General features: G+C 35.1%; 1 protein-coding gene across 2 annotated transcripts in view; it reads right to left on the reverse strand.

Moving 5' to 3' along the window:
- Positions 1–2,565: 2,565 nt before the first annotated feature.
- LOC138714687 (RUN and FYVE domain-containing protein 2) overlaps positions 2,566–25,166 on the reverse strand; it is an 81,675-nt gene continuing 59,074 nt past the window's right edge. For both annotated transcript variants that reach the window (XM_069846749.1, XM_069846750.1), the window contains exons 9-11: positions 18,002–18,218; positions 13,091–13,321; positions 2,566–9,497 (exon numbers count right to left, since the gene is read on the reverse strand). In XM_069846749.1, the coding sequence (XP_069702850.1) occupies positions 9,357–9,497; positions 13,091–13,321; positions 18,002–18,218 (589 nt within the window). In that variant the 3' untranslated portion in view covers positions 2,566–9,356. The remainder of the gene's footprint in view (positions 9,498–13,090; positions 13,322–18,001; positions 18,219–25,166) is intronic.

The following is a 25,166-nucleotide window of genomic DNA, read 5'->3' on the forward strand; positions in this document are numbered from 1 at the left end:
AAAGAGGATATTAATTTCGTTATATTAACTCGATAAGATTCTACAACAATAAGAATGTGAAGAGAAAATAAAAATTTTGTCATTAAGTTTCAAGGGAATAGAGAATCCAATTGTGAGAGGGGAGGATAGATCTTCCCTTGTGGCCTGGCTCTGCAAGCTACTGCAGCGAAATATGGGTTTTAAACAGCGGCAGTTTCCCTCTGCTTCCCTTCACCTTTCTACCCCCTGACCATGCAAGACACACTCTCTTACGAGCTGTCCCACCCTGCAGATCCCAGGACGACTTTGAATGCAGTGTCAATTCCAATACAGTCAATGCGCAAAAATATTATGCATCAGATAATAGTACATATTCCGGGCCAGATGAAATATAAAGCAATTTACTTAAGAAAAGCTATAAAAAATTATTCTACAAATTAAAATAAAAATTATTTTTATTTTCTTGACAAAGCAGGGAGTGCTGCAGCTCCGCAGCTCTTATGGGCGAGCCGCCCTGTATACAACTACACTCTCACTACACGAACTAAACTAAACACAAAATGCACGCGAGCAAGAGGCCTGATCACTGTGATAGCGCAGCAGTTACTACACATAAGACTTTCCGCTGATGCTGGTCTAGCCCTGGCTGACTCAATCTGTTGTTATTGCCCGAAAATGACAGAATGACAAAAATGCCGAAAAAAAAAATAGATTTTTTTACATAACTATGATTCTCAGCATCACCTCCAGAAGCATGCAACAGTTTTGTATCTCTCTGAATATTCTCACTCGTTAAGCTGACATAGAAGCAGAAATAATGTAAACATAAATTATTAAATTGCACACTGGACCAAAATTGAAGACCACAGAAATAATTTAATTTAGTGCCTCAAACTTCGGTTGTTACAAATACAGAAGCGAGTTTCTGCACCGTGCGACCTGCAAACAGATCGGCAAGAGTTCCAAAAAAATTTCATAATTATCAATACTCATTTCAACGAGTATTTTAGACTGAAAATACTGCAACAACATTACCAAAAGCTTGAAACGTACTGTACACAGAAATTAATATCAGTATTTCACGGCATTATACGTATATGAATTGAACTTACAGTAAAAGTAGTCAAAATGCAGGAGTTGTAAGAGGTCGAAATTTATCCAACTTAAAAAAATATTTTCTGTATCAAATTGGCACAATGCATGAAAAAGGCAATGCAATTACATTGGTACATTTGCAACATTTGGCATATGCTTCCATGAATCCATTCGTTTAAGGATTACTTAAAAGTACACAAGAATTTTCGTTCCATGGTCCCTTAGGCCATTCGTATTAATAATGCTCGTCGCATCCAGCAAAATAATAATGCACTGTTAACCTGTTATCAACTATAATGATCATTACTAAGTGCTATACAACAATAAATTAGTATCAACACAACTTGTACCTTCAAGTTGAGTTATTTCTTCTTTACAGTGTTGACATAGAGTTCTACCTGTATTTAACCCTTTGTAGAATGAGACAATAAAATTAAATAAATAGTCAAATATAGTATCTCATTTATTTTGACCACCAAAAATAACTCTGTATGGAAGCACCAAATGAAAAATTGTTTCATACAGAAGGTGTACGAAAGTGTCGAGCATTACAGGTGCTATGTTCAGTTCAAATTTGTCATGTATGGCAAAGTTCGATAATCGCCGATGTTCGCTCTGCAGCAGAAGGTCTGTTGTGTTTATTCCATAGTGCTGCTCAGCAGATCAAATACAACTGCTGGAGGAATCGGAGATTACGAATAAAGCTTTCTTCCATGATCTCCGATAACACTGTGGATGGTAAGAAGGGATGCAGAGATTCAGAGGAAAGCGACAATCAAAGGACGGAATTCTCAAGGATCGACCGGTGGGACTGGCAGTAACTGTCAGTGGGATAAAATGGCACTGAAGTGGGTATCCGAAACATGGAAAATCTTTCATTCAGTTTAAAGTAGCAGAATTTTGTCAAGGAGGTCATTATTAAAGTTCTTTAATTTAATTTTAATTTATTGGTCTGACCCAATATTTTGGGTTTGCCCTGCGACACAGAATAGCTCAGAATAAAATTTCAAATGAAAAATTATATAATAATAATAATAATAATAATAATAATAATAATAATAATAATAATAATGTTTTATTTTCGCTGGCAGAGTTAAGGCCATAAGGCCTTCTCTTCAACTCAACCAGCCTCCTTAATCGATACAATATATATTTAAATTACAAATATTTACACTACACTTAAAAGGTTCTCCAGCTATATTCTTCAGTTAAGTTTTAAAGTTTTTAAAGACTAGTAGACTACATATTTATTTAAATTTAGATAAAACTATAAGGTAAAGTAGTAACTTAATTTATATGCTAATTTAATTCAATGAATTATAATTAATTTAAGATTTGAGTTAGCTAGTAAAATGATGAAAATTAATTTAATATAGGCTTACTAGGACTATGTTACAGGGAGAAAAAAAATATATATATATATATATATATATATATATATATATATATATAAATCTAAAATATATTTCTATAATGAGAATATTAATGTAATTGCCATAAGAAGTTTTGTAAATCTATTTAGAGAAATTAATGATAATAATAGGAATGGACAGATGTTAGTGTCATTATAATATGTAATAAATATTAATCAGCAATTAATTTGTTAAGTAAGAATTTATGTAATTTTGACCTAAATGACAACCCCTTACATCACTCGGTAGCGAGTTCCAATTTCTAGCAACTGAAACTGTATAAGATGAAGAATATAAAGATGTCTTGTGGTAGGGTATGATGAGCACTTAGCTGATGATATGCGGATAAATTTTGAAAACAAGAAGCCAAATAGATTGGGGTAGCAGTGCGCAGAATTTGAAATAAGAGGACAAGAGAATGCAGGGCTCGTCGATCGCTTAGCCTTAGCCAAGACAGAGTTTGGAAAGACGGGGAAACATGATCAGACTTACGAATATTACAAATATAACGGACGCACGCATTATGCACACGTTGTAGCCTGCTGCTCAAATTTGCATTTAGGTTACTTAATATAATATCGCAGTAGTCAAAGTGTGGCATCACGAGTGTTTGTACAAGGATTAATTTTAATTTATCAGGAAGAAAGTGCTTCAGTCGCTTTAATGAGTGAATAAATATATAAACAGGTTTGAGACAAAATTGATTAAGACATAAGAAAAAGAAAATAGAACCAGCTATAATTTAAATTGAATGTACACCATAAAGATGCTGATGAAATATCGCTACAGAAAATTTTATTATGTTGGTGACGATGGCATCTTGAAGATCTCTCGTCAGCTTGTATTTTTCCCTCCACTTTACTAAGGCTTTCGGAATGGTGCCTCTCGCTCCAAAGAAGAGACCGGTAACTATGATTTTTTCAATGTTGTATTTCGCCGGTAGGTACTGAATCGTGGGATCGTAGATTTTCTTTTTCTCTTCGTTCACTTCAGATGGTTGAGTGGCTGAGATTTCAAATCTGATGGTTGGATCAATTATTTCGGCTGTTTGTTTATTTCTATTTATAGCTATGATATCGATCCTATGATTGCTTCCACCATCAGCAATACAATGAATTTCCACGTGAACATCTAGATTTTTGGATCGAAGTGCATCTGCGATCATAGAACGTATGATGTTGTGACGTTTTATTCTAAGTACTTCTACCTGCGGGCAACTCCCAAGCACATGTGGTAAAGTTTCATACTCACTGCAGTGCCTACAGTGGGTTGTGCCTGTTGAGTGACCAGGGAGAGAACGTACTGGTGCCACCATCGCAGTCATTTTTAGCATATCTCTCCATTCAGAACTTGATAAACATTCATGCTTGATGATCCACGAGTTGGCTGCAGGTACTTCTTCAAACAATACAACTCCTTTTCTCTTCTGGGGGTATACATTATCGGTATTTCAAATTTTGTGTATTATTATTATTATTATTATTATTATTATTATTATTATTATTATTATTATTATTATTATTATTATTATGGTACGGTATATTTATTAATATTATACTATGTTCTAATAGAACATATTCATGAATATTATGTAAAAGTGTTTTCCAGAGTTAAAGGCAACGAAGGGCCTGAATAAATTATTTTCAAACAGTAAACCTTAACACATTCATACCACATGTTTCTTCAATTCCATTGTAGGAAACAATTTTTCATTTGGTGCTTGTGTATAAAATAATTTTGGGTGGTCAAGATAAATGGGACACCCTGTATAAGAGCACGTATTTTTCATACACTTCACACAGTAACTAATTAAATCACTATTAATCATTAACTCTGTCAAATGAATCATTCTTGATCACCGCTCTACATATATCTTTATGTATTCATCCCATAAGCAACTGAAATGAAAGAAACTGATTTGTAAGTTTACCAACTACCAACTTTCTTTTTACCTTAATCATGCTGGATGGAATGACATATGAACGACCTGCATGCACTGAATATTAAATGAAGTGTAGTGCCTTGAAGATGATCATTCTGTTGAACGTCAGCTGGTTCAGTAGCATTTAAAAATCATTCTCTCTCAACTGAACATTTTCTAAAATTTTTTATTTAGTATACTGTTTTCTCTTAAAGGAAAAATATTAAAAATGAAACAGTTAAAGCCAACTTAAAGTAAAACAAAATAGTAATAGGAGGTCATGATTGTTTGGCCAAACACCTGAATAGAAATGGAATATATCAGTCCCCTAACTGCCCATTGTGCAACTCAAACCAAGAAATGGATTCGGAACACCTCAAAATCTGTGCTTCAGTGGCTGAGCATGATAATATCTTTGAAAAATATTGGAGTGCAAGAGGTCAAATGACTTTATTGTCAAACGCCTGGCATTAGAAAACAACAAACAACAACAAATAGTAATAGGGAATTTGAGGAAATCCCTGTAATATACAGGGTTCAGGGTGATGGAATTAGATATGCAAATTGTTGTAAAGATAATCGCACTCCTTAGACGAATCACACGCAACAGATATTTTAAGTAGAGTGCATTCATTGTAACGGCTCCACCTCATCAGATTCCCTATCAGCTGTTTAAAAATATGACATACGATATTGACATTGTTGAAAACAAAGGAATTTTGAGGTTAGGCCTATTAATCATGCGTGACAGCAAAGAAGAATTTGTAATTGTTTCATGCATATTAATCAAGGAGGAAGAAACGAAAGAGATATTGGTTACATAATACATGTAAGAAATAACTTGATTGCTGTAATGAAGATGCCTCAAATTATATAATTCATCGTAGTTTTCTACAAGCAAAATAACTTTCCTGTCTTCCATTTTGGGGTGACACTGAACATGGCAGAACATAATAGTAACAGTTGAGCAAATAAGATTGATTTATTAAAGGCCATGGTCGCACGAATTGGAAAAGTTGCTCCTCCAAGAATCGTGGACAGATTTACCGAAAGCCCATGCATGTGATACGACGTAGTAAACGCAGTTACATAACAATTATAGCAAAGACTGTTTTTCTCCAATCTGTGTGATTCATCCGATGATGTGATATGATGCAGTGAACGCATATCTTTAGATTAAGGTTGTCTAATGAATGAAATGAAATAAAGTCATATAAGCTGAATAACAGTCAATTCTCCTATAATAATAACAACGAAGACAAGTATGGAACTATTTATGTCTTTCAACATCTACCCTGTTCAACAACTACTTGGAGGATTTAGTGAAGAACTGTTTTCAGAACATGGGAGGGTGACAGTAGAAAGAAGAACAATAAAGTGCGTAAGATTTGCTGCTGATATGGCGTTGTTAGCAGAAGAGGAGATGATACTAAGTGATATGCTACTGGAGCTAAATGACAGCTGTGAGCAGTATGGGATGAAGATAAATGCCAAGACGAAGTCCATGGTCATAGGAAGAAAAATGAAGAAGGTAAACGTGCGAATTCGAGACGATGCAGTAGAGCAAGTGGACAGCTACAGATACTTGGGGTGTAGTATAAGCAGTAACATGAGCTGCTACCAGGAAGTCAAAAGAAGGATAGCAATGATCAAGGAAGCTTTTAATAGATAAAGGAGCATTTTCTGCAGAACTCTGGTTAAAGAGCTAAGGAAGAGACTAGTGAAGTGCTTTGTGTGAAGTGTGACACTGTACCCATATGGGGCAGAAACATGTACATTTTGACAAAGTGAAGAGAAACTACTAGAACTGTGTTACAAAGAGTGAGTGGAAAAAGAACTATGAATGACTGAACCTCTGATAAATACTGTTACTGTTATGTATCCATCAGTATGAGTGTATGAAGTTATGAATGTACTGTGCATGCGTCTGTTTCGTGTCCATGTCAAAGCACAACTGAATAATGTTATTTTTTTAAATATGTTAGAGAGTTTTCGCACCCTCGTCGCCCACAAAATGGATAATGCTATGTTCACATCAGAAGTGACATATTTGGTGACGTAGGTTTATGTTCGTAAAGCTTCGGAAAGAATCATAAGCAATCGGTGTTTGCTGACAACATGAAGTCCAATATAGTCCACTGTAGTCTATTCAGTTGTTGTTTTTCACGAGAAATGAGGGGTATTTTGATCAGTGTTCATTATAGATGCCTGTTGCTAGTAGCCAGAGGTGGGGTGTAGTCAATATATACTGCAGGGCTGTGTCTTCTGCAACTGGTACTGATGATTTTAATTTACTTCTTTTGTGGTTTATGGATGGACAGTATAGAAGAATGTGTTCCAGATCTTCATCATGATTATTACACCACAGACAAGTAGGATTATCAGAAATGTGAAATCGGTGTAGGTACAATTGAGTGACAATGTGACCTGTTCTGGCTCTTGTTAAAAATGTTTGAACATGTCTGGGCAAGTTTTTGTACATTTCCAGGTCATTTGGTTTCTTTTGTACAGACTGTAAAATTGTTCCTTTGTCAGAAGAGAGCCAATTGTTGATCCATAGGTTTGTAAAATGAGACTTCACTGAAGCAAAAGCACTGGATAGAGATATCACTTGAAGGGGTTTTGGTTGCAAATATGTTGCCTGTTTTGTAATATTATCGATTTTCTCGTTTCCAGGTATGCCATAATGACTAGGTATCCATTGAAATGTTATTTCCTTTTGGAATTCTTTTAGTTTACTTAGTTGTTTCTGAATTGGAATAATAATAATGATATTTAATCAATCGAACTGCAATTTTTTTAACTGATAGCTCAATGTCTGAGGAAAACAGAAAAAAATTCGTAATGAAAATATTTTCTGAAAAGTGAGGAAAAAACTTAACTTCGAAGTGATTATTCAGAATTGACATTTACACCTTCAAAAGTTGGTAAGTGGCAAACTTTATATTTTTCACTTTTGATGGGGGGGGGGGGGGGGGTTCAAAGTGAGAGAAATATTGAGAAAGAATGGAAATTACTTTTAAAAGTGGTCACTATTCAATCTGTACTGGTTTCTGAATTATAGTGAGTTAAACAAAGGAATGTTTTTGCTTGGTAGAGAGTGGAATCTCAATGAAAAATTCTTTCCCGAGCCTTCTGATATTTCGGCCTGAATAATTTATCCATCTTGAGCTGTTCTGAGTAGAAGAATATCATCCACAAACGAGATGCCATGTTTTTAACACTGAATTAGGCCTATGGTAAACTTCTTTCACTTCCACGTTATCCTTCTAGAGATAGCGGATCTGCTATTTAAATAACATGAAGTGAATGTCTCTGATTAGCTCGTTCATCAATGTTGTCAACACAGCGTTAACCGTTTACCGTACCAGTAGGGTGCGAAAACTCTCTATTGCAACGTATCAATTATAATAAACTCTGACTCTCCATCATTATATCAAGTACTTACGTACTAACAGCAAATACCTTACTACAATAATACCGGACAGCTGTATACTAGCAGCATTGGCGTGAGTGCGAAATATCACGGACCTGACATCTAGCAGAGAGGGATGGAATTACGTTCACATATACAAATATTAACATAACGAGATTCGGAGTATTGTTTAAAACGTGAGTTACTAATGTGGAATTATATATGAAACACTTAAGAAATGTCGAATAGTATTAATGTAAAATTATTATCTTATATCAAAGCTGCATATTATGAGAAATACTGCATACTTCATATTACTTTCCGTTATTAATTGTTACATATTTTGTCTCTGGTTTACCGAGACAAAATCAATCTGATATTAGGAATGAATTTACAGTAATGTTTTATATACGCATTGCTGACAACTGCAAAGATAAAATTGATAGTAATCTGATGCTTGTAATAATTAGTAAAGGCGTGTGGACAACAATAAAACTTAATTTAATAAAACTTTAAAATCCAATACATTTTAACTTCTATTTATTTATTAGGTCTAAATAAAAAAACTAATTTGTATTTTTCTTCAACACAAAGACGAAGGAATTAGGCCTACTAAAGAATGTTGTTGACTTACGTTTTATGAACTGACGGAAATCGAAAGTACGGATTGGAGCAATTTGTAATGCTGCAATTGTCACAATTATAAACAGCACATATACACCCTGACATTTTAACACTAGTACTAATTCATAAAACTATTAACAAATTAACTAGCCCAGCAACAATATACATTGCAGTTGATTACAGCTTGTTTCGCGAGTATCTCCATCCTGGCAGGTAGGTAGCAGCACCATCGTCGTTCGCACGTAAAACTGCTAGCTGTCCGGTATTATTATAGTAAGGTACTTGCTAACAGTATGCCAGTACTATATCACTGTAACTTATTCACTGTTTTTTAACTAACATTAATGGTACACCAGCACATATATTAAATTAATAATGTTAATGAAAAGTACGTAAGAGAAGTTATTCTTCTCACAACAATATCGATGTGAAGAATTTCAAATTGACAGAGTTGATAGATTAGAAATATCCCTGATTATGACAGATGGCAATAATCATAAGTTTCACTCACATAAAGCAATTCTACGAATGTATATCTAATCCTAGAAAATTATTTGCCTTCCTAATCACTTGTGACTAACCTACTCCACAAAATCACAAATTAAATACCGAAAGAGACAAAGACAGAACTAACAGCTGAAATTGAATTAATCTACTTCTGAGATGGATGGCACCACAGCTCATTTCTCTACAAAGGGTTAAATATATAACAAGTCATAGAGTTTGGTATATTTACACGACTTGATATGCTTACACGGAATTGTACACTGGTTGTAGAGGACAGTAAACTATCTGGGCTACAATAAACAAAGCTTGTCTTTTATGGAAGCATATGTTAAAAGTTTTGCAAAGCAGATTTTCTGTACAATGTGTATAATGTTGAGCTGCAAAGCAATGGACTCTGGTGAGATCACTGCACGACTGAGTACCGACCAACGAGGAACACATGACAGTCGTCACACACCCGAACCGGCTTCGCAGATGACGGCAGTGACATTGCATTGTCTGAACACGCATTGCAGAATATCTCCCCACAGTTCCGGCAGTGGTGCTGCAACACAACAATTTAATGTCAAACTCCATACTAACAAGGAGACCTTACTAAATTTTACATTTTAATTATGGTTTATTTAACGATGCTCGCAACTGCCCAGTTTATATCAGCATCGCCAGTGTGCTGGAATTTTGTCCCACAGGAGTTCTTTTACATGCCAGTAAATCTAATAACATGAGCCTGTCGCATTTAAGCATACTTAAATGCCATCGACCTGGGCTGGGATCAAACCCGCAACCTCGAGCACAGAAAGCCAACGCTATACCGACTGTGCCAGGCAGATGAGATCTTACTAATCATCAGATTGAGACTTCTGTTGAAAGTTTCTATAGGGTGAACTGAAAGTAATGTCATTAATTTCGGAAGGTTATTCTTTGAAATATATCAAACAAAACAGGGAACAACTGCACAATACACATGGTAGAGCAACACCAACTATGCTGGCCACTAGTCACCGGGCTGTATCGAGCCGTGTGAAACAAATGACAATCGAAATGGTTGTAGTAAAATTCGCGACTATATCCTCCAATAATTTATTTTATTTTTATTTGATATTGAACATAACAGGCAAAGCCCAATTATAATGTTCAAGACTGACAAAGTAATTTAAAAAACATAAACTCTGCTAGTAAAGTTCAAGGTTTACGGAGTATAATGGCGATGTTTTCAATACACTGAAAGAAACTGCAAATGTAGTAAGATCTTATAGTAGGTTATCACAAAATAAAGGGAAAAAAAAAGGTGTGGTTCAGAGAATATCACTGAAATGAACGAAAGTATGTATATGCAAGATATGTAACTGGAGCACGAAGGTAACTTCTTCATTTGATCTGGAATGTGCATGCGAAAATAAATCCAGATAAGGATCACACTGGCACTGCATGAGAGGTCCGCATATGCGTCTCAACATTACAAGCCCTTTCTAAGATTTTTTATTAATACGAAAAATAATAGTATGTAATGCTAACGTCAATATATTTGAAAATGTTGTTAAGGAACAACATAATCCTAACCAAAGTATATTTAAAAATATTAATAAGTCTTATCACTGTCCGTGTGTCTAATTTAGACTAGTATATGTGTTTGCTCATCTAATCCTACCTAACCTTGTGGCTAACAATGGTGCTATCTGTCAGTAATGTTCAGAACGAAGGAGGTAGAGAAAGAGAAAAAACAAATTTCTTCTTCTATCAACGCCACATGCCAAAATCATGCCCTTATGTTGGTGACAATGTGTATTTAGTTCTATTTGGTCGTAACCATAATGGCATGGTTGAAAGCTACCGTAACTAATTCTTCAGTTTCGCGCAAAAAGTTAAATATATTTTGCTCGTTTTTGCTTTACTTTCGAGATAAAAACTGTTTCATATGAAACATTTCATTGAGTGTTTTGAGAAAGCCATTGATTTAATTCCCGATATGCTCTGTCAATTTAAGAGAGTAATGTATTATAATAATAATTGATTGATAGGATTTTAGTCTTGTCCTTTACATGTGCAAAAATTTGATCCGAACAAATGTAACTTTTTGGTCTCAGAAAGGATTTTAAAAGGTTTGTAGCATATGCATAATATCTCCAGCTAATACATGTAAAACCTTAATTCGAATCCTGATAGTTTTTTTATTTATTTTATTTTAGTTGGTTATTTAACGACGCTGTATCAACTACTAGGTTATTTAGCGTCGATGAGAGTGGTGATAGCGAGATGATATTTGGCGAGATGAGGCCGAGGATTCGCCAGAGATTACCTTGTATTCACATTACGGTTGGGGAAAACCTCGGAAAAAACCCAACCAGGTAATCAGCCCAAGCGGGGATCGAACCCGCGCCCGAAAGCAACTTCAGACCGGCAGGCAAGCGCCTTAACTGACTGAGCCACGCCGGTGGCTTCCTGATAGTTCCATGGTCATTTATGCATATAGCAGTTGTGACCAACTCAGCTGCCCTTATAGGGCAGTGCATGCACTAGTGAGCAATGTTGGCATTGCAAGCACTGGGACAATCTATTCTCGGTACTGCACATATGCAGCAAACAGCACGAGTTGATTATCACTGACATATGGAGTTCTAATAACTTTGTGATTTTTAAGAGGGACAAATAAAATAAAATTTACAAAGTTCAATCATTTTTTACTAATGCTGAGTAAATTTGTATTGTTTATGTAGAATTGCATCTGAATATATTTTTATAATATGTCGTAGAATTCAGAATTGGTATATTCAGAGACCTTAGGAGCAAGGTATGACCTAAATATCATATAGGCAAAAGAATTATACAAACTAGAAGTGAAGAATGCCACCGAGTGTACTATAGCAGACATGGTTCAAAAGTCTCCAAATTCTAACAATAGATAACTATGTCACATGAATTGGACAAAGCATCTTGTAAACCACACACTGAAGTGTAAATAGCAGAAAAGGTCGAAAACAGTATCAAAGCAAAATACTTACAATATTTCGTTAACGTCTTAACCATCACTCTCACATCAATATGTGACTTAAAACATGCATTCTTCAGTCCAAGTGACTCACTGTTATTTACCTAAAGTTAGATTTCACAATCTTGTGAACCAGGCCTAGGAACTCAAAAGTCGTAACATCTATTCTAGTATACTCAGCGACATTCTTAGCTTTTAGTGAGTCTCATTCCTAACCATAACAACAACAATAATAGAGAGGGAAAATTATTCACATCTACTTTAGAGGGAGTTATACATGAAAGCTTGATTTGCATAATAAACGTCCCTGTTCGTTAACAGAAAACCACAATTTAAGTCACTCAGAGTTAGTGTGCACTCAATGTCAGCCCACTTTGAGATCTGTGGATATAGAGGGAAAAGTTGGAACCATGTCGGGTAGAGTTCCCGGGTAGCTCAGTTGGTAGAGCGTTGGCACGTTTAACCAAAGGTCCCAGGTTTGATACCCGGCCCCGGAACAATTTTTCCCTCAAAATTATTCAAATCAACTCTACAGGGAGTTATACTTGAAAGCTTCATTTGCATAATAAACGTCCCTGTTTGTTAACAGAAAACCACAATTTAAGTCACTCAGAGTTAGTGTGCACTCAATGTCAGCCCACTTTGAAATCTGTGGATATAGAGGGAAAAGTTGGAACCATGTCGGGTAGAGTTCCCGGGTAGCTCAGTTGGTAGAGCGTTGGCACGTTTAACCAAAGGTCCCAGGTTTGATACCTGGCCCCGGAACAATTTTTCCCTCAAAATTATTCAAATCAACTCTACAGGGAGTTATACTTGAAAGCTTCATTTGCATAATAAACGTCCCTGTTCTTTAACAGAAAACCACAATTATTTAAGTCACGCAGAGTTAGTGTGCACTCAATGTTGGTTGCTTGACGGTTGTCAGCCCACTTCGAGGTCTGTGGATATAGAGGGAAAAGTTGGATCCGTGTCAGGTAGAGTTCCCGGGTAGCTCAGTTGGTAGAGCGTTGGTACGTTTAACCAAAGGTCCCAGGTTCGATACCCGGCCCCGGAACAATTTTTCCCTCAAAATTATTCAACAACAATAATAATCCTATTTAATTAACGACTAAAGCAAAAGATTATTTATCAAGAGCCGCTGGTAAACATACCCGCCTTCGTGTAATGTTGAACTCCTTGCTACAACCCTTGCAGTGGGTCACCTCCTTGTCTGAAGCCCACTGTCCATCACCCTTGGCAATGTTTCGCGTGGCCTCCTCCTTGAGGTCTGCAACCTGCAGCTTGGATATGCTGAGCTGGTTGCCTAGCTCCTCAAGCGTCTGCTCCTGCTCCAAACACTGCTCCTTCAGTTGGTAATACTCCTCCTGAAGGGATACGTACTTCTGCAACACAGATGCCAGTCCATAACATTTAATGAATATTGGGCTCAAGTGTAGGTATGAAATGTACACCTACATCTATCTGAATTGGTTACACTTAATGAAATGAAGTTCTGAGAACGCAAAATTACATAAGATTCAGTTATACAGTGATCCGTTTGGTAAGGATATTATTATAAAGCTATTATAATAGTAGGAAAAATTTCTTGCTGGTTATATTATGATTAAAAGATGGGAGTTTCCATATATGACAATCAACAATGCATAATCTGAAAGGACAAATGAAAATCGTAGATGATTAAAATGGCTACTACAAATCAACAGCAGGCACAATGTGTTCTTTGGTATGCTAAATTTGAGTGTTAAAAGAGTTCAAAGGGAATTTCGACGTGAATATGGTGTGCGTAATGTACCTAAATACGACTCCATAATGTTGTGGTATCGAACATTTGTAGAAACAGGTTCTGTGTTAAAAAACATGCACGAGGTCGCAGGCGAAACCCAGTACGAGAAGCAGCTATCTCTTCACTTGGTCCCCAAACTCCCTTCGTGTGGGGTTTTGTTAAAGACATTGTCTATTCACAGAAACCCAGCAACATTGATGATCTGGAGAGTAAAAATTACTCAAGCTTTTCAACAAATCACCCCTCTTATGTTACAACGGACATGGGCTGAACTGCATCACCGTTATGAGTTGTGCAGGGTGAGCAATGGGGTCATGTTGAGCTCTGAGGAATCTCCCATCTTTCAGTGTTGTATGCACAAAGTTTCAACAAATAAAGTTCAGTATTAAATGTTTTATGGTGTTTTTATTTTCTCCATACCCAAACGGATCACCCTGTAGAAACAACTTTCTAGTGTTCAATTAAAACTATATTGGTAAATTACCTTATTTGATTAGTTTCGACTGCACTGTTAGTCATCTTCAAAACTAGTGAGATCCTTCCTTGTTTCCGGTTTCGTCTAGAGTTGCTTTGGGTGTTGAGTGCATTTGTGTTCAGTATTGTGGAGTGGAATAGTGTGTTTTTTCTGAAATTTAATTGTGTATTGAGGTTATGTTATGGGTGTGGTTTTGTGTGTATTGTTCAAGAGTATTTAATTTCTGGTTTTTCGGTTGAACATATAGGTGGCTTTTTCAGTTGAATATATAGGATTTCATGAACAGAACACACGTCCTAAGAAGGACTCACCAGTTCTGAAGATGACTAACAGTGCAGACGAAACTAGTCAACTAAGATCATTTACCAGCTTAGTTTTTATTTAATACTAGAAAATTGTTTTTATAACTAAATCTTAAATGATATACGATGAAAGAGTATGTACTTCGGTACATTAAAAATAATATATATATATATATATATATATATATATATATATATATTAAATGATATATTTTTTTAGTTGGTTATTTTACGACGTTTTATTAAGTGCTGTGGTTATCTAGCATATGAGTAAGATGAAGGTGGTAATGCCAGCAAAAGGAGTCCAGGATTCAGCGCCGAAAGTTACACAGCATTTGCTCTTAATGGGTTGACTGAAAACCTCGGAAAAACCTCAACTAGATAACTTGTCCCAACCAGGATTTGAACCCGAGCCCGCTCACTTTACGGTCAGACATGCTAACTGTTACTATGGACTTTAAGTGATATAAAATGTTAAAAATGTGCAATCAAGAATAATATTAGCTCATAAAAAAATTAAAGACAGATTTATCCAAGCAAGTTGCACCATTAATCAAATAACTAGAATGTAAATTTTATTTTTAGTAACTTGAGTTCAAATTCCTGCAAGTGCAAGTGACACTTGTGGTGAATAGAGATTGGGTTGGTGCACATTCTCAGGAAACCAAGATCCCCCTGTGTTATTTCATTATTTGACATTTTCATAACTAGTGCAGTAACGAAGGAAAATTACTAGATACTCCATAATGTAATCCCAGAGAGCAAATCTACAGGATTCCCCTACAACGAACATTCTACAGAATAAATTATTTGTATTTTATATTTATATTTTAATGTCAACAACCATAATACAAGCTATGGTGTGCCTTCACATTTCTATCCTCAGGTGATATCATACTATCTATTTACATTTTCCTCTAATTTATTAATATCTTGAAGGTAAAAGCTACATGGGACAAACTGTCTGATGTACTTTTCTCGACCATCGGACAAATGAAGATATTTTAGAAGAACTCCATATACGGCCACTGGAAGACAAAGATAAAGTATCTTCATATCGAGAAAGATGGCTCCAACATGTATCCAGAACGTCACCAAACAGAATACCAAACATACTCTTACAGTACTGTATTACTCACAGGAACAACAAAGACCATGGCATCCGTAGAAAAGACTTTTATACCCTGTTTAGCTGAGACCGAAATGGGTTAAAATAGCCTAATTTCATGTATAATGTACGATGATACTGATGATGAAGGTAAAGTTGTTATTCCCCAATGATAATAGACTGATGTTGATACTTATATTACTATTAAAACTGTATTATCTCTGTTATCATTTTCCAGTCACACTATCATTCCCCTTAATATGTCTACCCTCCTAATAACTTCACAGTTAAAACTGCACTAATGTTCATTTTTGTATTCTGTTCACTCCAAAATAAATATAACCACAATTACAATTCCTTAACCTTTGCAATTTACCTGGCTGACTAGTTTTGAAGTGGTATCCCTCACTGTCCGAAGCCTAGTGAAGATCCCGCGCTGTCTTCTGGTTTCCTTTTGTGGTAAGGTGTGTTCATAATTGTGTCGAAAAGGGTGTGTGTTTAGAAATTCAGCTGAGTGTTCAGGATGTGATATGGGTGTGTTTTTGTATGTTTATAAATTTCATATTGTTCTAGGGTGTTAAGTTTCTGGTTTTTTGGTTGATGTGTAGTATTTTCATGCCAGTGTCTATGTTGCTGTAGTTGTGATTGGAGTTCATGATGTGTTCTGCAGAAATTACAGCAACATAGACACTGACATGAAAATACTACACATCCAATCAAAAAACCAGAAACTTGATACCCAAGAACAATAAGAAATTTATAAACATACAAAAACACACCATCACATTCTGAACATGAGTAGGTTCACTGTCGCCCTCACATAAGCCTGCCATCGCTCTCCATCCTAAGCAAGATAAATCCAGTCCCTACCATCATATCCCACCTCCCTCAAAATCCATTTTAATATTATCTTTCCATCTATGTCTCAGCCTCCCCAAAGGTCTTTCTCGCTCCAGCCTCCCAGCTAAAATTCTATATGCATTTCTGAATTCTCCCATACGGTATGTGCTACATGCCCTGCTCATCTCAAACGTCTGGATTTAAAGTTCCTAATTATGTTAGGTAAAGAATACAATGTGTGCAATTCGGCATTGTGTAAATTTCTCCATTCTCCTGTAACTTCAACCCTCTTAGCCCCAAATACTTGTCTAAGCACCTTAGTCTCAAACATCCTTAACCTCTGTTCCTCTCTCAAGGTGAGAGTCCAAGTTTCACAATCACACAACTGGTAATATAATTGTTTTATAAATTCCAACTTTCAGCTTTTTTGAGAGCAGACTAGATGACAAAAGCGTCTCAACTGAATAATAACAGGCATTTCCCATATTTACTCCGCGTTTAATTTCCTCCCAAGTGTCATTTATAAGTGTTACTGTTGCTCCAAGATATTTGAATTTTTCCACTGCATTTGAAAATACGAGGGCTATTCATAAAGTAACTTCCGTTTTCATATAGCGTGCGTAACAACAGAGACGGTGGCGCCGCTCTTGCAGTGTAGTGTACCTTGAAGAAGTACGCGTCGAGCAGCGGTAGAGTCAAGGTCGTGTCTTTGTTCCTCTCTGAGCCACGTGCTGTCAAAATGTGTGCTGCAATCGCAAGTCCCACCAGGTGTGAGGTACCTTCTGTAATAAGATTTCTTGTGGCCAAAAACTGTAAAGCTAGTGAAATTCATCGCCAACTTTGTGAAGTTTATGGGCCAGACGTAATGAGTGAAGGTGATGTAAGACAATGGTGCTGTATGTTCAAAAATGGACGAACCAATGTCCATGATGACGAGAGAAGTTGTCGACCGAGTATCGTGAATGCAGATCTGATTTGTTTGGTTGACGAAAGGGTTAGAGTAAACCGCAGGTTCATCATGAAGACGTGGCTTGGCTCGAAGCGCTTTGACGATGACGAAGAGTTGAAAATCAGTGTGGTAGGTTGGCTTCAGTCGCAGGTGGCCGAATTCTATGACTGCGGAATTTCAAAGCTCGTCAAACGCTACGACAATTGTCTCAATGTGACTGGAAACTATATGGAAAAATAAACTAGAGTGTATACTTTCAAATGTATTGTAACCAAATTCTGTAACGTCATTCACAGGTTTGTAAAAAATAAACGGAAGTTACTTTATGAATAGCCCTCGTATAATAGATTTAAGTCAATGACATTATTTGTAACAAGTGCAGTGAAGCACAAGGAATGGCTAGTATTTTATAAAAACGAAAAGTCACGAGCTACTAGTGAAAAGCAATGTGGAAATTTCTTAGCAATTTATAGTATACAGACACTTTGAGATTCATGGCTCCTCTCACAGAGTTCTATGAGTTTTATGTAAGTGATTAGTTATAAACAGACACAAGTATTAACTCAAGCATCTTGTCTAATAGATTTAAAACGAAAGTCACTTACAGCTGCAACTGACTTGAGCTGCGCCAGCTCCTGATGAAGCTGAGATATCTTGTCTCTGTCTTTCACCATCGTCTCCTGCAGTGACGTCCTCCACTCCCTCTCTATTCTAAGATCACCTTCAATGCTAGAGTTTTTCACCTCTTTCTCTGCAACCTGCTGTCCGAGTTTGCGAGAAGATTCTTCAGCCGCTGTCCTTTCACTTTCACACAGTCTGTACCTGATTTTACACCAGCATTGTGCAATGGGGGAAATGGAAGTAGGAACAGGAATCCGAAAAACGGAAAAGAAATTACATAATTAGAAAGAAACTAAATAAAAAAACAATAAAAATACAAATTTGTTTCCAAAAATATGAAGGACATATTCGCCTCTGATCATATAACTACATCAAGTTAACATGTGTTACAGGCAAACATAAAATGCGTATACACGGTCTGAAACTGTAGGGTTGTGACATCAGAAAATGTAATGATTTTCTTCATGATAAACTCCTTCATTGCACAAATTCTTTACACGTACAACACTGTATTTTTGTGACAAAGGCAATGTCCTCCTTATTTATGGAAAAAGGATCATTTTAGAAGTGAAAGTAGGGCTGACAATGACATTCTTTTACTCTTGTCATGCATAAGGCTAAAGAATGGCAAGTCAATACACATTTAGCTCCACGACTAAAGTGATCCTTCAAAATCAAATCATGATGTAATGAAAATAATGGCAAACCCGCAAAACAGACAAAAAAAACAACACAACCAAAAGTAGGTGCTACAAAATTGTAGGGGGGAGAAAAATCAGCATCATCAAAACTCGAACCAGTCGTTGGAATAACACGAACATATTTTTCACAATATATACTTTATTAGATAATTCCTTTTACAAGCAATAAGCATAGATTAAATTCACTTATCACCGACAGTGCAAGGAACAGATATTTAAAATTCAGTCAAAGTCCTAAAAACTGTATAATATGTATACACTTAAAATAGTAAATGAAAATATTACATTATTATATATGGCGGCCTGTAATGAAGGTTTGCCAATATCTCCAACATTAATAATCTTCAATACTTCGCTACAATAGCTACGTTAGATCGCTAGTATGTGTATAAACCACAAATGTGGGTATTAAGTACAAAATAGTCCTTAAATGCCACCGAGATCAATACTTATGGATGTGACCATATTTCCAACACCTGACAAGTTTAAGTTTTCAGTCAGATCAGTCCTGATCATTGTAATGTAGAAAATAACAACTGCCACACAATAATTAAAGCTAGTTGCATTTGGCAGATTACATTAACCAAGAATGTAAGCATTTAACCCTTTCAACTCCTATGTCGACAATGTATCAACATTACCAGTATCAGTTCATGTAATTACAAACTCTTGGACACAATATCCCTAATGTAGGACTTTCTTTTTAGTCTTTAGACAGAAGATTTTAAATTGTATTTCATGAAACTTCAGAACTAACAGCAAGACTGGTTTCATTTTGTTGTATTTACTTAAGAAGGGAGATGGGTGAAATTTCTAACTTCTGTAGTTTTTGAGCTAGTAGATTCATTTTTGGCACATATATTCCATTATGATATATATATATATATATATATATATATATATATACATGCAATTTTTATGCATGTCATCCAGATTTTTTTGAGTTATGCCCATTTTCTAAAAAAATGGGTGCATATTTTTAAAATCCATCTCCTTGTACAAATTTTAAGTATGTATCTTTGATGTACCTAGAAAAGCACTAAGCATCCATATTTTAGAAACATATCCTTACAATAAATAAAAAGATTAATATATTGTTTTGTCAAAAGTTATTTAATTTTCTAGCACATATGAGGCGTTCAGAAGTCAACATGATTAACTCCACTTTTGGTTATTTCAGAGTTTATAAGTTGGCAATGTATTAAATTGACCATATTTTCAATGGTCAAAGTGATTTGCTCCATAGTTCAGTAAAAAGCCCACATACTGCAGTATTGTTCTGGACTACATCACAGAATTAATAGTGTGTGTTTAACTTTAACCTTGAATATCTCAAAATCTTTGGAAAAGAAGTTAATCATGTTGACTTCTGAATGCCTCATATCGTTATGATAAATTATTTTTTAATTTAAAAAGTTATTAACATATCAAAAATCTGATATTCTAATTTGTTAACCATACTTTATAGAACATGCAGCAAACATTTCATGTTCCTAGCATCAAAGTTGTAAGAGTTCGAACCTGACGATATGTGCTGAAAGAAAATTTGTGAAAAACAGCTTGAAAAATTTGCATGGAATTGAAGTTCAATGGTGCAGCCATTTATATATTGTGTAATTTTTATGGTTTAGATTGTCGCAGGGCATTGCAACTTGCTCAACATATAAATAAGAGACTGCTAATTCATTTTTTACAAGAAAACGAAAATGCGATTTTTAACTGAAAATGACCAAAATTTCACCCGTTGCCCCCTTTAATTACAAACACAAGAATAAATCATTCACCATTACCCACTAAATTTTCCGACGATAAATCTAGCACTGGGAACTTGTTCACTAACTCTACTTTCAACACGTAAATGCACTGGTTAACTTATCACTCACTGTTATCTTATTAATAAGTTCCACAACTGTAATTACGCGAAATATATCATCCCATCTTTTGAAGTACAAATAAAACTAATAGCACTTTTATCCAATGGGTTAAATGTAGATTTAAGTTTTACAGTATTGCAATCACTTCCCCTCAATCTTTCTCATTTTAATCAAGGTATAGAGAAATATAAGATAGTATTTCCCCTCTTTTGTGGTCCTCAATTGAAATTTATGGTGAGCAAATGAGACAGTTTTGGCAAGTATAAAAATTGTAACCTTAAAAAAGGTATCAAGAATACGACCTTAAAATGTTGGTCTTCTAATGTCTGAACATTAATTTGGCGATTAAACCACCAGTTTTCTTGAACTACAATATTTTTATGGATCATATCGTGCATGAATACGGCTATGCTTTTGTTGAAATGGTTCAGATCCGCTACTTCATTTGAACTGCACAGAATAAACTTTCGTATGTTGTGAATTCTAATTCTGTGAAGATGGTTTCCTAAGCAGTCATGGCCTGTCTACAGTCTGAGCACTGCAACTAGATTTTAGTGGTCCTTGTGGTATTATCCCAGGATTAGTTACAACAATCTTCCGTTTCTTGTCTTTTGCAATATCTCCATTATGTTGCTTTTGGATGAATCGAAATTTATTTTTCATTAATTGTTTTACAGAGTAGTAGTTCTAATTATCAAGAATGTTGGTACTATTCCTTGCCAAGAAATCTGTTATTTCATTAGCCCTTTATACTACGATGTGTGGGATTTATGAATTTAACATCGAAACAAAAATATGATGATACCTATCATAAAAATTTTAGCTTTTTTTTTTCTTCACAGAATATCTTCATTTATGTTACGCAAAGATGAACTTTCTAAAATTTCCACAAAACAAAGTAACAAAATAGAGTAGAAATTATCCTTTCAAGAGTAGGACTTTTTAGTGCCATAAATTTCTGGAAAGCCCAAAAAATTTCCCACAGAACATCACCTATTTAACAGACGGAGTTTATATACAATATTATATTTAGATAAGATGCCATTCCCATGAGACAAGACTAAAATTAATATGTCCAAGAGATTTTTCTGCTATATGTAATTACTGGAATCTGACATTTCTGCAATGTTGACATAATGTTTTTGTATAGTTTTCTGCATCTATCTTTGTTTCAACCCAATGATATTTCTATCATTGCACCTGTTTTCTCTGGTATAGAATACAATTTCTGATGAATTACTTCCTGATTCATCATCTTAATGTTCCATCTGATTTTACTGGAATAATTATGCAAGAATTTGTAATTTTACATTTAGAATGAAAGCAAAACATGATTTCACAGCACAACTCTGCCACATCAAACAATACTCTGTGTGTGTGAGAGTAACAAACAACAAATTCATTGTGGTTGTGAAGTAGTGTGAATTACAGGAGTGAAAAATTATGGACAATAATAATTATTCATGCTGGAATGCTGTTAAGTGGAAATAATTGTGATATTAGTGGGGTACCTATATTGTGTAATCCATTACAGTTGTCATATTAATTGTTTCATTTCTAACATAGGACCAGAGATTACAAAAGACCAATAAATTATTTTTCTGTAATGCTAGAAATCAAAATCACTTCACTGTCGTCTGGTTTTATAAAACAAGTTAAAAATGTTCCATGAACAGTAATTACTAACACTGTGCTTGGGTTACCAAATCTTCTCTATCCCAAGTTTAATTTTTATCAGTCCTTTTTACCAGTGATTCTCAATCTATGGGTGTGAAAAAAATCATACAAAGGATTATGTAAATCTGAAACTCAAATTTCTGGATACGAAATTTATAAATGAAATTAAAAATAAAAACTTATGCTGCATTTATTAATTATATTTAAATTAACAGGCTTAAGAATTGTGCTTTACCTTCACCTGTTTTACTTGATTTTTTTTTATTGGGTTATTTTACGACGCTGTATCAACATCTAGGTTATTTAGAGTCTGAATGAAATGAAGGTGATAATGCTGGTGAAATGAGTCCGGGGTCCAGCACCGAAAGTTACCCAGCATTTGCTCGTATTGGATTGAGGGGAAAACCCCGGAAAAAACCTAAACCAGGTAACTTGCCCCGACCAGGATTCAAACCCGGGCCACCTGGTTTCGCGGCCAGACGCGCTGACCGTTATTCCACAGGTGTGGACGTTTTACTTGATGTTATGTAATTATTAAGTTGGATGATTTATTCCTTGGTTACTCTTGAGAAAGAATTATATTCTCACTGTCATTAGCAACCTAGAAAGGAGCCATGTTGAACAACAGAAAATATAAAACACTGTCAAGAAATATCCAGCTTTCGCTATACTGGCAATGCTGGAGTTTGACGATACTATCGGTTGATGAAACCAATGATTGATTCGTCTACTATTTAACTGCCCATATGAACTGACAAATGCAACATATTCAGAATAATCGAGGACCGTTTTTGCAAAACTTGCTAACTGAAAAAACTAAAATTTTACAGGAGAGACAAAACACTACAGTAAGCAAGTTTTGCTGTCTATAGCAGAAAGCAAGTTTTGAAAAAACGATCACACTTTTACACAATACAATGAAGAGAAATAACCCAATTTTACTAAGACGCCTTGAACATCATGTAGAGGCCTGCCTTATGTTAACGAATCCATCAAAATCTCAATTTTGCAAATTTTGCAGTTAGCAAGTTTTGCAAAAACGGTCCTCAATTGTTTAACCATGGCTCTTTTCCACTTGAATGGTTTAGCAAGCTTATATAATCTATTTTAGGATAAAATATAAATATATCCGATGATATTGATAAAAATACGACAACTTTAGCTCTGCTTCTTAGCGATTTTTCGTGAACTGTCACTGGCGACAATGTATAATGAAAACTCCCATTTCGAATTTCGTTCAATAGGCTAAGTCTCTTTGCACGAAGAACTATTTATTAATAAATGTGTGGAAATGCGCGGAATTTAGTGGAATTTCGTTTTCACTACTGCGAATTTCAGACAACAGTGTGGAAACGATAATGGCTTATGATACTCTTAAATACAGAATGCAAGGTCTGTCAAATCAATCAGAGGGTGGCATGGTTGAGAATCACTGCTTTAGACAATGTATTAAGAGTAACCTCTTTTTCTCACTAGACTTAAGAGTTAAAATTTACATACTCAAAATTTATTTTTAAAAATTTAAAAACTAAACTTTTATCGACATAATGTCATAAATATGTATGAAGATACAAAGTTGTAATTCAATTATTTCTTAATATTGGCACAATAAGGTAGTGATTGATTGGCACCATGTTTTGATCTCTTTGCCATAACAGTATCCATTTGACAGAAGAAAGAAACAACAGTATATGTAACTTTCATTTTGATAAATTCTTCGATTTCAAGTACTTCACTCTTTTAACTATAAAATTATGGTCAAACTGAATGTGAGGTAGGTTAGGATTTAGCGATCAAGATTGTAACCTTCATCACTATTCTTTAAAAATGCAGATACCATATTTACTAGCATAATTTCAGCCCTCAAGTAATTTTTCTTTCAATTCCTAACCAGCATTGAATATTTAATAACAATGCCTCAAGTTCTCACCTGTCTTGGAGAATTTCTTTCCAATTCTGGTTGTTCTAGGGATTTCAGAATTTCTTTCAAGTGGTCTGTACTGTATATTTTGGAATTTCTCCCAAGTTCTGAATTGTTTTGGAGATTTTATGATTTCTTTTAAGTACTAATCATAATTTCTCTCTCGAACTTTGACCTGTTCTACAGATTTAACATTCCTTTCCATTCCTAGTATGTATCAGGTGATTTAACCCTTAAGTACTATGGATCGTCTGTTAGACGGTAACCTATTTTCCACCTTCTCCATTTATCTTATCTTCAAGCCAATTCCTCCTTTGCTTTGTCTGCCTTTCATTTCGGACGAGACCTGCTTCAACGAGAAGGTCACGCAGGTTATCTCAATTTTTTCTCAAGTGATAATCAGTTCAGTTTGTTTGAAGCGGTCTCACAGACGTACTATAGTAGTTGCGTGCGTGTATTTCACATACATGTTTTCGTTATTTCTTTTAATTTTTGGATTGTTGTGTGGTATGTCATCTCTACATGTAAACAAGGCGGAAAAAGCAGGATCTTCTAGGCAATGTGGTTTCCACGTTTGTAGAGAAAAAACAAACATCCATGCTTTCGATGTGGAGTTCCTATTTGCTTGGAGTGCTCCAGGAAAATTTGTGTAAGGTGTTTGTACGAAGATCCTATGAAGGGGTGCAGTGTTATAAAAAGTGTTGTGCTCTTTAATTTTTGAAAACTGGAGAGTGGAAATTACGTTTTTTATACAGTAAACATTTTCTATTCCAGAAAATTGAACAATAACTGAACAAAATATTTCAATGACATGTTGAAATGTAGTAAATATTAGCATTATATTCAAATTCGTATTATTTTGACAATTTATAAAAATATGATAATCGTTTAATAAGTTTAAAAATGAAAACATTACGAAAAGTAGCAAGTCATTACTGCTTTCTTTGTTATTTCTATTGTTTGTAACTGTTTCAGA

This window comes from Periplaneta americana, chromosome 15 (assembly GCF_040183065.1).
Source record: "Periplaneta americana isolate PAMFEO1 chromosome 15, P.americana_PAMFEO1_priV1, whole genome shotgun sequence".
NCBI lineage: Eukaryota > Metazoa > Arthropoda > Insecta > Blattodea > Blattidae > Periplaneta > Periplaneta americana.